The sequence below is a fragment of the Bufo bufo genome, chromosome 1 (assembly GCF_905171765.1).
Source record: "Bufo bufo chromosome 1, aBufBuf1.1, whole genome shotgun sequence".
Lineage (NCBI taxonomy): Eukaryota > Metazoa > Chordata > Amphibia > Anura > Bufonidae > Bufo > Bufo bufo.
This window is the reverse complement of record NC_053389.1, coordinates 239946417-239959696: the sequence shown is the minus strand read 5'-3', so window position 1 is coordinate 239959696 and position 13280 is coordinate 239946417. Positions and strand designations below refer to the sequence as shown.

Here is a 13280-nt window from a genome sequence, read left to right as displayed (position 1 = left end):
ATAAAACCGTAGCATGCTGCAGGTTTTTCCTCTGTCCTGATCAGTCAAAAAGACTAAACTGAAGACATCCTGATGCATCCTGAACGGATTGCTCTCCATTCAGAATGCATGGTGATAAAACTGATCAGTTATTTTCCGGTATTGAGCCCCTAGGACGGAACTCAGCGCTGGAAAAGAAAAACGCAAATGTGAAAGTACCCTAAGACAGCTCCCGTACGGAACTTCCAGCACTGCCGGGGTCGCATAGCATTATATTGATTTATGATGCTATGTAACCCTTACAGTTCTGGAATGTATTGGGTTACACTTACAGCATTATGTTAGTGTTATCCAATACATTCCAGACCTCTAAGGGTTACAGTCCTGGTTTAGACTTTAAAAGGTTTAAGCTTGTTTTAGGGCTGTGAGGGTTACTGGCCCTTTAACTGATTCATTTCAACCCTATTAATCTTTAAAATATGACCACATAGCATGGTTGTATCAACATTGTAACATGGCCACACTGTATTCCAGTACAAGGCGGCCATATGAGCTGCAGCGGGCTCTTAATAAACTAATAAGGATAGGTCATCAATATCAGAAAGCTGGACAACCCCTTTAAGATAAGAATATAATGTATGTAACATAATAGCCAAAACATAATATTGTCAGAGATGAATCCAGAGCCCAAGGAGGTAGCCTATAAAGCAGGGGTACACAACCTGTGGCCCTCGAAGCAATTTTGTGTGGCCCCCAACCATCTGGTAACAGACATGTATGTCTATGTCTTGTGGCTGCTCACATCTATCTTTCATGCATTCTCTCATTAGATGGGAGTCCTGGACCTGTAACTATACATTAATGGTATATACTGTATGTTCAATATGCAGTATTTCAGTTTTTAATACCCCTTTAAAATGTATTTTCGGCCCTCGTCATTGGTTAAGCCTGCTAATGTGGCCCCCAACCAGAAAATGCTGTGCACCCCTGCTCTAAAGCCTCCACACGTGATCATTATTCAATAATAATAAAAAATAATCAATAATAGTAATAAAGAATGATAATGATGAGAGTTACCTTCTCCATGCAGGAACATATCAAAGTAGGTGCTCCAGCCCTCGATGGTTGGCAGGTTGGGATTATCTCTGTAGTAGTGGAATAAAGATACGGCTGTGTCCTTAGGATTGCGGATGATGTAAATGGCCTGCAGGAATGTGTCAGATAATGTCAGATACACTGGGGCCAGGGGTGCACCTAACCTTTCTGCTGCCTGAGGCGAAAAAACTTAAATGGCGCCCCTCCCTCCCCAATGCCAATATCTATATCTTAAAGGGAACCTGTCATGTGGATATTTGATTATAATCTAACTAATTATATACAATCATTAACTACTAAAAAGTACCTTAGATGTATTCACAGATGGTTACCTCATAATATACCCCCAAGCTGCAGCCATGCTAAGGAGCTGATTTGAGTCCAGCGTTGATGTCCATAGCGTCATGTCATTGTTTATCCATGTCATTGTCTTATGTAATTAACAGCAATATAGCCACTCCCTGCCCACCTGCTGCTGATTCATATGGAAAATAACTGTCAATCAGCAGCAGGTAGGCGGGGAGAGTCAGGAGCTCATGAATATTCAGGACTCATCATTATGAGCTGGAGCTTTTCAATACAAGATGTTGGCAGATTGACTGGGTCAATTAAAGAACGTGACCCAGCATTTTGCTAAGAGAATCAGTCACTTATTTATGTTGCCCTTAGTTAGGACACCATAAAACTGGTGACAGGTTCACTTTAACCTAACCTCTTCCCTTCAGCCCATGACCCTTCGGCTGCCCCTACCTGGTGCTGCCTGAAGCGATCGCCTCACCTGGCCTCATTGGTGGTGCACCCCTGACTGGGGTAGATTTACTAATCCTATAGATGGCTTGAACAAGGGGCTGAGGCTGAATGAGAACTGTGATGCTAACTCTATATCAAGTATTAGTTGGCTTAGCTTGAGACAGAATTTTACGCCAGAACTGTGGTGCAATCTTGATGCATATCAGGCCACGCCCTTTCCATTAAGCCACGCCCCTTGTTGGACTAGGCACAATTTACACAAGAATCTATGTGCATTAGTAAATGTGGACCACTGTATTCACCACTCAGCAGTGAAAAACACCTGAAACGGATGACAAAGCCACTACACTATGAGAATGAAAAGTTCTGCAACTTTCTGGTACACTTTAAATTCCTCACCATTTCTATAATCTCTGCTTGCTGTCAGTAAGTGAGAATATCCATCCAGAAGCTGAAAACCTGTCCTGATTTGATACTCTCTGACTTAAACAGCCTGGACTCCAGACTGATAGATTTTATCTGCACTGATACATTGTGACAAGAGAGAGAATTGTGCTGCTAATGTAGTTACCGACTAAGCTATATACAATTGTGACAAATGCTTAGGCTACATTCACACCAGCGTTTTCAATTCCGATATTGAGATCAATCATAGGGTCTCAATAGCGGATTAAAACGCTTCGGTTTTGTCCCCATTCATTGTCAGTGGGGAAAAAACTGAACTGAATGAAACAGAATGCACCAGAATGCATTCCGTTCCATTTGGTTGCGCTCCCACCGTGGACAGAATAACGCTGCAGCGTTTTTCTGTCCGCGATGTGGTGCGGAGCAAGACGGATCCATCCTGACACACAATGTAAGTCAATGGGGACGAATCCGTTTTCTTTGATACAATAGAAAACGGATCCGTCCCCCATTGACTTTCAATGGTGTCCATGACGGATCCGTCATGGCTATAGAAGACATAATACAACCAGATCAGTTCATGACGGATGCATGCGATTGTATTATTGCAATGGAAGCGTTTTTGCTGATCCATGACGGATCCGCAAAAAACGCTAGTATGAAAGTAGCCTTAACTGTGAGAAGGGAAAGCTCATTTGCAAATATCAGCCTTTGAATGTAAACAATAAATGTTCCTATTCACTGACTGCAAGTAGAGATCTTTGAATACTGAGATAAATAAAAAGGTTTATATGAAATTTGCAGAATTCTTCATTATACAATTAATCTTTGAGTACATATTGTATAAACCTGTTATAAGGACACTTATGCAAAAATAATCACACCCCTAGCTTTGGACCTGCCCACCAGGATCCTCTGGTGGGTCCACGCTCTGATACCATAGTGGGCCCCAAGGGTTCAGAACAAAAATAAAATTTGGAACTGCCTTTGGAGACAATAACTTGTTACTAGGATCAGTTTTTTTTGTCTCAAAACCTATTAGACTTTATAGATGATATTAGGGTTGTAACCCAACATTGTTTTCTCTGGTGGGACCAAGGAACCCCAGGGCCCACCCTGATCCTGCACACCCTTGCATCTCCTTCCCCACCAGTTTGTCTTTACCTTGCATTTCTTGGCTTTGATGTCTGCAGGTAACATGTTAAAGTTCAGGTGGGTCGGGATGATCCTCTTGGTTGTTATATTGGACAGTTCTTCCAGTTTTGAAACATTTCCAAACTCAATGGGGGATGTAATGGAGACTTTAGATGAGTACAGATGTTTCATGATCTCAGCCAACCAGTGAGTGCCTGGAAGAAGCGACAAATCAAAGAGTTTATTCACTATTAACCACTGCATCACCTCTGCAGCTGCATTATTTTAGTGACACCTGCATCATCTCTGCAGCTGCATTATTTTAGTGATAATACTGCATCACCTCTGCACCTGCAGGAATTTAGTGACACCACTGCATTACCTCTGCAGCTGCATTATTTTTGTGACACCACTGCATCTCCTCTGCAGCTGTGGGAATTTAGTGATACCACTGCATCACCTCTGCAGCTGCATTATTTTTGTGACACCACTGCATCACCTCTGCAGCTGTGGGAATTTAATGACACCACTGCTTCACCTCTGCAGCTGCAGGAACTTAGTGATACCACTGCATCACCTCTGCAGCTGTATTATTTTAGTGACAACACTGCATCATCTCTGCAGCTGCTTTATTTTAGTGACCCCTGCATCACCTCTGCAGAATTTTATTAACACCCCTACTTCACCTGCTGCAGGATTTTGTAGTTACCCCTGCTTTACTTCTGCATGTGCAGATTCTTATTGACACTACTTTTTTGTGGGATTTTTCACTCTATAGTCCATATAAGCTGGGCTTGTTGTTTCTTATTAGGAGTAAACATGGCAGCAGTGATGATTATTGGCAGTTACCTGGAAAATATACAATTTCCAATTAAACTTTTCAAACAGGACAAAGAATGGAATCAGTCATGGTGGCAGCTGTGATGCTACCTAGGGGCGAGGAGCTATGCAAGCACCCAGCTGTTTTCTACAGATCTTTAAAAAGTGATTATCAATCATTTGCTTACTTTCGGTAGCCACTCAGTTTCGTAGGTCATGGCTAAACCAAAACCTCGCCCACCTCCTGTGGCCAATAGGTATACAAACTTATATGTAATAACACTATCAACCCACAAATTCATGCAGCCAGTGTCGGTCATGGGTGGGTGAGGTTGGGGCTGCAGCATTGCTGCCGCCCTGTGGAGACCCAACTTTGCTCATAAAACAAAAAAGCAAGTAAATGACAATCAGTTTTCAACAATCTATAGAAAACCGCTGCCACCCATATGGCCACACAGTTACCAGCCACATTGCACTCATGTCTCAACTGCCTGCCAGATTTGGTTCTAAGCAAAAGAGAACACATCGCAGACTCGACACACTAGAGACTTAGGCCCTGATTCATCAAGGCCGGCGGTCTTGCTGCACCGATCTTGAAGAGGTTGCGTTGTAGGAGGAGACATGTAATTTATGACCTTATAAATTACCTGCTTCCTCCAGCAGTCCAAGTGCTGGAATAAAATATATGGCAGGTCGAAGCAGCCATAGATTTCAGTCATTATCATATATTATTATATAGACAAATGTCAGACCCTCCTTCACTGCCTCACTTTACCAATACTCAGTCCACCTCTGTTTGTTACCATGGACCGCTCTATGAGTGCTTGTTATGAGTGATCCAGGGATTTGGAGGGTGATGATGTCCTCAGTGCCCAGTTTCATTTAGATGTTGATTATGATCAGGAATAATAATCTCAGATTCTTTATCCTACAGAATTTACAACCATATAATTGACTAAAGACCTAGATGAAATACAAAATCAGTGCAGTTGCCTCATTCACAAAAAGCTAAGATATGGGGAGCTGTTTGTGTGGTCCTCACAAAGAAGCACTGCCTCGGATCTGCCTGGAGAATTTTGGTGACCACAATGTCTTCTCTGTCACAGGGGTAACTATAGAAGTTCTACAGTCTGAGGAATGTACCAAATAGCTACCAATATCTCAACTTTTTAAAATTAACAGTAGTTGCATCTGGGGAGCTCAAATTTTATAATATAAAAATATAAGATGGAAAAAAGATTGGACATACCAGATTTGGGGTAAGAGACGAGAAGAAGGTCATCATGCCGGGCTTGGAAATCATCCAAGGATATGAGCAACTCCGCAGAAGAACGAGTGGTGAAAGGGATCCCATTGAAGACGTGGATGAGATCTGACTGGAGAGACATGGTAGAAATGGGTGCTAGGGGTTGGATGCCCTGTGGGAATGCAGCATCAATAGTGGCACAGTTGCCAGGATTTATGTAGCAGAGGTAAAGGGGTGGCTCCTTCACACAAGCTTATTATCTGGTAGCCAGTTGATTATAAACAGAAGTTATCAGGAACTTTATGGCTGCTAATGTCTGCTGATCAATATAGATTGGGAACATTGTAATTATCATTATGATTGTTGAACCTTATGTAATAAGTTGTCATTAGAACCGTCTATGTACTGAAAACCTGCTGACCCTACAATGTGACGGAAAGTAAAAGTTCCCTTATCTTAATGCTGAGGATCTCGCTGGTATTTATTGATAACAAGGACAGAAATCAATTCAGTTATGTAAGGAAGCAATAATCAAGCTATAATGATAGTGTTTTACACTGCGTCATGCTGACTCCTCATGGAAGAAGTCTGTAGAATCAAAGAAAGGAATATAAAATGCTCTGCTTGTAGATGAAATGCTTTATTTTACACTGGTAGGATGGTAAATGCGTGGGTTACAAGGGGTGGGACTTTTCCTATACATTACACCACTGAATTACCAAAGACCCTACATTACACCACTGTGTCAACTGGGACTGTACATTACACCTCAGAGTTACTGGGGACTATACAATATACCACTGTGTTACAATATTGAGTCTCCACGGACTATATACCACACCACTGTGCCACCATGAACTATTACACCACTGACTCACCATTGACTATACATTACACCACTGTGTGACCATGCACTATATGTTACACTACTGAGTTATCATGGACTATACATAATGCAAATGAGTTACCAGGGTCTATACATTAAACCACTGAGTTACCAGGAACTATAAACTACCGTACCTGGGACTATACATTACACCACTGTGTGACCATGCACTATATGTTACACCAATGAGTTATCAGGGACTATACATCATAGAAATGAACTACTGGGGACTATGTCTTAAACCTCTAACAAGGAAATATAAACCAAGCACTAGACATTATGACACTGTGCCATCAGAAACTATACACTACATCACTGAGTTACCCGAGAGTACACATTATAACACTGTCACCAAGGACTGTATGTTACACTAGTGAGGCACCAGGGACTGTAAATTACACCTCTGAGTTACTGGCGACTATACTTTACACCACTGTGTTACCAGGGGCTATACATGACACCACTGTACCACCAAAACTATTATACCACTGTCGCATCAAGCTCTGTATGTTACACCACTGTGTGACCATGCACTATACAATACACTATAGGGACTATACATATGCAACTGAGTTACCAGGGAGTATAGATTAGGGAACAACATCAATATAGACAGGAAAACTAGGTATTGTACTCTAATACATCAGGGACAAAAAACTGCTGCCTTGGTCAGCAGAAACTGAATCCTATATCTACAAACCGGATTCCAAAAAAGTTGGGACACTATACAAATCGTGAATAAAAACTGAATGCAATGATGTGGAGGTGCCAACTTCTAATATTTTATTCAGAATAGAACATAAATCACGGAACAAAAGTTTAAACTGAGAAAATGTACCATTTTAAGGGAAAAATATGTTGAATCTGAATTTCATGGTGTCAACAAATCCCAAAAAAGTTGGGACAAGGCCATTTTCACCACTGTGTGGCATCTCCCCTTCTTCTTACAATACTCAACAGACGTCTGGGGACCAAGGAGACCAGTTTCTCAAGTTTAGAAATAGGAATGCTCTCCCATTCTTGTCTAATACAGGCCTCTAACTGTTCAATCGTCTTGGGCCTTCTTTGTTGCACCTTCCTCTTTATGATGCGCCAAATGTTCTCTATAGGTGAAAGATCTGGACTGCAGACTGGCCATTTCAGTACCCGGATCCTTCTCCTAAGCAGCCATGATGTTGTGATTGATGCAGAATGTGGTCTGGCATTATCTTGTTGAAAAATGCAGGGTCTTACCTGAAAGAGATGACGTCTGGATCTGAGCATATGTTGTTCTAGAACCTGAATATATTTTTCTGCATTGATGGTGCCTTTCCAGACATGCAAGCTACCCATGCCACACGCACTCATGCAACCCCATACCATCAGAGATGCAGGCTTCTGAACTGAGCGTTGATAACAACTTGGGTTGTCCTTGTCCTCTTTGGTCCGGATGACATGGCGTCCCAGATTTCCAAAAAGAACTTTGAATCGTGACTCGTCTGACCACAGAACAGTCTTCCATTTTGCCACACTCCATTTTAAATGATCCCTAGCCCAGTGAAAACAAATAATAGTAAAAGTCCAGCTCACCTGCATCAGCAGTTTCAAGAGTGCACGGATGGGATGAGACCCAAACAAATGAACTTGAAAGAAAAGAAAATCCAGCACCTTGTTTTTCTTGCTTGACGGTGTTTATTCCACAAACCAAGTATACAGCGGTAACGGAACCCTCAATGTATAAGCCCCAATGCGGTCTACATGTTTCGAACCAGATGGTTCTTAATCATGACCTCCACAATAAATTTCCAACACAGTGTATATATAGACGTGAGCATAAAAATCCCTCCCCCATTAAACTGTCAGGGCGATGCTGGTCATCCCAGGTGTTGTAATTTAAGTGCACAGAAACACATTTAAAGTTAAAACGCCTGAGCTTGTGGATCTTGCTTAGAAATGGCTTCTTCTTTGCACTGTAGAGTTTCAGCTGGCAACGGCGGATGGCACGGTGGATTGTGTTCACTGACAATGGTTTCTGGAAGTATTCCTGAGCCCATTCTGTGATTTCCTTTACAGTAGCATTCCTGTTTGTGGTGCAGTGTCGTTTAAGGGCCCGGAGATCACGGGTATCCAGTATGGTTTTACGGCCTTGACCCTTACGCACAGAGATTGTTCCAGATTCTCTGAATCTTCGGATGATGTTATGTACAGTTGATGATGATAGATGCAAAGTCTTTGCAATTTTTCGCTGGGTAACACCTTTCTGATATTGCTCCACTATCTTTCTGCGCAACATTGTGGGAATTGGTGATCCTCTACCCATCTTGGCTTCTGAGAGACACTGCCACTCTGAGAAGCTCTTTTTATACCCAATCATGTTGCCAATTGACCTAATTAGTGTTAATTGGTCTTCCAGCTCTTCGTTATGCTCAAATTTACTTTTTCCAGCCTCTTATTGCTACTTGTCCCAACTTTTTTGGGATTTGTTGACACGGTGAAAATTGGAATCAACGTATTTTTTCTTTAAAATGATACATTTACTCGGATTAAACGTTTGATCTGTCATCTACGTTCTATTACAAATAAAATATTGACATTTGCCATCTCCACATCATTGCATTCAGTTTTTATTCACAATTTGTTTAGTGTCCCAACTTTTTTGGAATCCGGTTTGTAGATTCCATTACCACATTGCTCCTCAGAATCTTTAATGGTAAACATAAGGTGAATGGATTTGCTTGAGATTTACGTCTGATGAATCAAAGAGATATGTTTGGACAGGTGATCTGCTAGATTCACATTTTGGCGAACCTGGCGGATAGATTCTTACTTGCCAAGTTATCAAGGACTGAACAGTTCATAATTAGGTCATTAGGGACAGGACATTGCACTACTTAATCATTGGGGACCGACTAGACAATACATTACTGGGTCATTGTAGACTGCGCAATACATTACTGGGTCATAGCGGATGGGACAATACATTACTTGGTCATAGCGGACTAGACAATACATTACTGGATCATTGCGGACTGGACAATACATTACTGGGTCATTGTGGACAGGGCAATACATTGCTTGGTCATTGTGGGATGGGCAATAGATTACTGGGTTATAGCGGACTGGACAGTACATTACTGGGTCATTGCCAACTGGACAATACATTACTGCGTCATTGCCGACTGGGCAATACATTACTGGGTAATAGCAGACTGGACAATACATTACTGGGTCATTGCGGACTGGGCAATACATTACTGGGTAATAGCGGACTGGACAATACATTACTGGGTCATTGAGGACTGGACAATACATTACTGGATAATAGCGGACTGTACAATACATTACTGGGTAATTGAGGACTGGACAATACATTAATGGGTCATAGCGGACTGGACAATACATTACTGGATAATAGCGGACTGTACAATACATTACTGGGTAATTGAGGACTGGACAATACATTAATGGGTCATAGCGGACTGGACAATACATTACTGGGTCATAGCAGACTGGACAATACATGACTGGGTCATTGAGGACTGGACAATACATTACTTGGTTGTTGCAGACTGGACAGTACATTACTGGGTCATTGCCGACTGGACAATACATTACTGGGTCATTGCCAACTGGGCAATACATTACTGGGTCATTGCCGACTGGGCAATACATTACTGGGTCATTGCGAGATGGGCAATACATCACTGGGTTATAGCGGACTGGACAATACATTACTGGGTCATTGCGGACTGGAAAGTACATTACTGCGTCATTGCCGACTGGACAATACATTACTGGGTCATTGCCAACTGGGCAATACATTACTGAGTAATAGCGGACTGACAATACATTACTGGGTCTTTGAGGACTGGACAATACATTACTGGATAATAGCGGACTGGACAATACATTACTGGGTAATTGAGGACTGGACAATACATTACTGGGTTATTGCAGAATGGACAATACATTACTGGGTCATAGCGGACTGGACAATACATGACTGGGTCATAGCGGACTGGACAATACATTACTGGGTCATTGCCGACTGGACAGTACATTACTGGGTCATTGCCGACTGGACAATACATTACTGAGTCATTGCGGACTGGACAATACATTACTGAGTCATAGCGGACTGGACAATACATTACTGGGTCATTGCCGACTGGACAGTACATTACTGGGTCATTGCCGACTGGACAATACATTACTGAGTCATTGCGGACTGGGCAATACATTACTGGGTCATTGCAGACTAGGCAATGCATTACTGGGTCATCGCCGACTGGACAATACATTACTGGGTCGTTGCCGACTGGACAATACATTACTGGGTCATTGCGGACTGGGCAATACATTACTAGGTGATTGGGGACACTGAGTCCATAAGGAATTTATACTTTATATTAGTGGGTCATTGTGGACAAAACCGTGTTCTAAGGCTTGTGTTGTAGGGAGTGTTATCATTACTGACTGATATGATGATATATGGTCATACTAGAGCTGCTGATATGTCCTTATGTCCTTCCGTAAAAACTGTTAGACTCTTTATAAGTTATAAAGTCATTATCACATGATAGACTGGATGTGATGTAACCGGCCAGAGCTGTGAAAACTATAAATGTTATTTGGTGAGGAGGATTTCATCAGATGGGAATACTTAATCCAGGAAATATGAAGATTACTTATTAAACTCCAGGAAATTATAAAATATGCTAAATGTAAACAGTCAGAATCCAATAATGCAAATATCCTGCAAGGACTGCCCAACAAATCATTGACTGTCCCCTACCTCTCCTTCTTCTAGTCCTGAACAAAGGGCCAAAATACACCCTCAAATCACCCCACTCTTTGGAAGGAAGTAAAGAAGAAAAAAACAGCAAAATTACTCAGAAGAATTTATAATCCGCTAATAAAATTTCTGTTATCACTGATGGGTACATACACATGTGACTCAGACCACGACACATACAATATTTCATCCCTGCTGTTACCTGGGTTGCCTACCATATTACACTGTGGTCAGATATTCATGGGATCTGCAAAACTGTAGTAGTGCAGTGACCCAGAGGTTCACTGCTGAAGAGATAATACCAGGTTCACAGCTAAAGGTTTAAAGGGGTTGTCCGGGCTTTTACTTCTTGATGACCTATCCTCATGATAGGACATCAATATCTGATCAGCGGGGTTCCACACCTACCGATCAGCTGTATGAGGAGATATTGCACACAGTGCGCACGTGCTGTCTCCCTTCTCTCTTCCTGTCTGCTGCTGCTGTCTATGGCAAAGACCATGTATGGGTAAAGACAGTTAACTTGCAGTTTCTTAGTTACAGTTGCCGGGTAGTGTGCTGGTCCCATTTTATCCTAGTTAGTGAGTTTATTGTGCACAGATTAGTGATCATCCTAAAGTGTAAATCTATCAGCCTGATGAGGAAACACTGTCTTCCTTCCTGTGGAGTCTGAGCTGCAGATTATAAAGATCTGCCAAGTCTCCAGATAACATTATGTCTCTTGACGAGCTCCACAAATTATTATTATTATTATTATTAGTAGTATTATAATAATAATATCTGTGATAAATAGAGATGAGCGGATTTCAAAAAAATTCGATTCGGCCGAATTTATTTGCGGCAAATCGCGTTAAAAAACTGCTATTTCATGGCTGCAGAGAGCCTTTATAGTGGTGTAGAACACTGAGCCTTGCAGTGACACACATACGGAGTCTGCTGTGGTAGTGAAATAATACTGTGAGAATAATACTTAGAATCACTGCACACTTCACTTATTTGGGCGGTCACGGGGCCAAAACTGACCAAATAACTCAAGTATGAACTCAACCTTACAGGTCGATGTTAGCGTCAAGAAGAAGCGCACTCCTTTCCAGGGATCTCAAACTGCGGCCCTCCAGCTGTTGCAAAACTACAACTCCCACAATGCCCGGACAGCCTACAGGTATCAGCCTACAGCAGGGCATTGTGGGAGTTGTAGTTTTGCAACAGCTGGAGGGCCGGAGTTTGAGATGCCTGTAACACCCTCGTCAGCTGATTCCACATAGATGTCTATAGAACCTGTTCTATTAAACGCTTATACAAGTAGAGCCCCCCGACAGAGTGGAGAGGGTGTCAACAATAAGTTTGTGTTGACTTCACTGATTATTTTGCCCTTCCTCTGATCCATCAGAACAGAAACCCCCAAAAAAACGGATCCTGTTTGTTGAGCACCCGCCTACACTCAGTCAGCATTTGGTCAGTAATCCATCAGTATTGCTAATGCAAAAAAAAACAGGAGTGGATGCAAAACAGAGATGACACGTGAATGGAATATTTGCATGTCTTCTGTGTTTTGTACCCACTCCTGCTTTTGGCTACCAAATCATAAGCCAATTCTGATGGGACCATACAGGCCTTACAGCTGCTACACAGACAGGATCCATTGTGTGTCTAATTTTTCCTCCCTTCTGACAGATCAGAAGGGTCAAATAAATGATGATGTCAGCCAGGCCGAAAGGCAAAATAGTGGCCCAGTCATGAAGTGGGGAGAGTGGGAACAGCATGAGAAGTCCACAGAGTGGCCCTATGACATAGTGGTGAGGTGGAAGCAGCATGAGGAGACCACAGAGTGGCCCAATGACAGTCTGGAGATGGCAGCAGCATCAGGAGGAAACCACAGAGTGGCACAATGACAGTGTGGAGGTGGCGGCAGCATCAGGAGGCCACAGAGTGGCACAATGACAGTGTGGAGGTGGCAGCAGCAGCATCAGGAGGCTACAGAGTGGCACATTGGCAGAGTGTGGAGGTGGCAGCAGCAGCAGCATAAGCAGGAGGCAACAGAGTGTCACAATGACAGTGTAGAGGTGGCAGCAGCAGCATCAGGAGGCCACAGAGTGGCAAGGTGACAGTGTGGAGGTGGCAGCAGCATCAGGAGACCACAGAGTGACCCGGTGACAGAGTGGGAAGGTGGCAGCAGCATCAGGAGACCACAG

General features: G+C 42.6%; 1 protein-coding gene across 1 annotated transcript in view; it reads right to left on the bottom strand.

The window, feature by feature from the left end:
• Positions 1-5753, bottom strand: part of LOC121005128 (sulfotransferase 6B1-like) — a 39565-nt gene extending 33812 nt beyond the window's left edge. Inside the window, exons 1-3 of the mRNA XM_040437697.1 lie at positions 5432-5753; positions 3394-3578; positions 1057-1183 (exon numbers count right to left, since the gene is read on the bottom strand). Of these exons, the coding sequence (XP_040293631.1) occupies positions 1057-1183; positions 3394-3578; positions 5432-5570 (451 nt within the window). The 5' untranslated portion in view covers positions 5571-5753. The remainder of the gene's footprint in view (positions 1-1056; positions 1184-3393; positions 3579-5431) is intronic.
• Positions 5754-13280: the final 7527 nt, after the last annotated feature.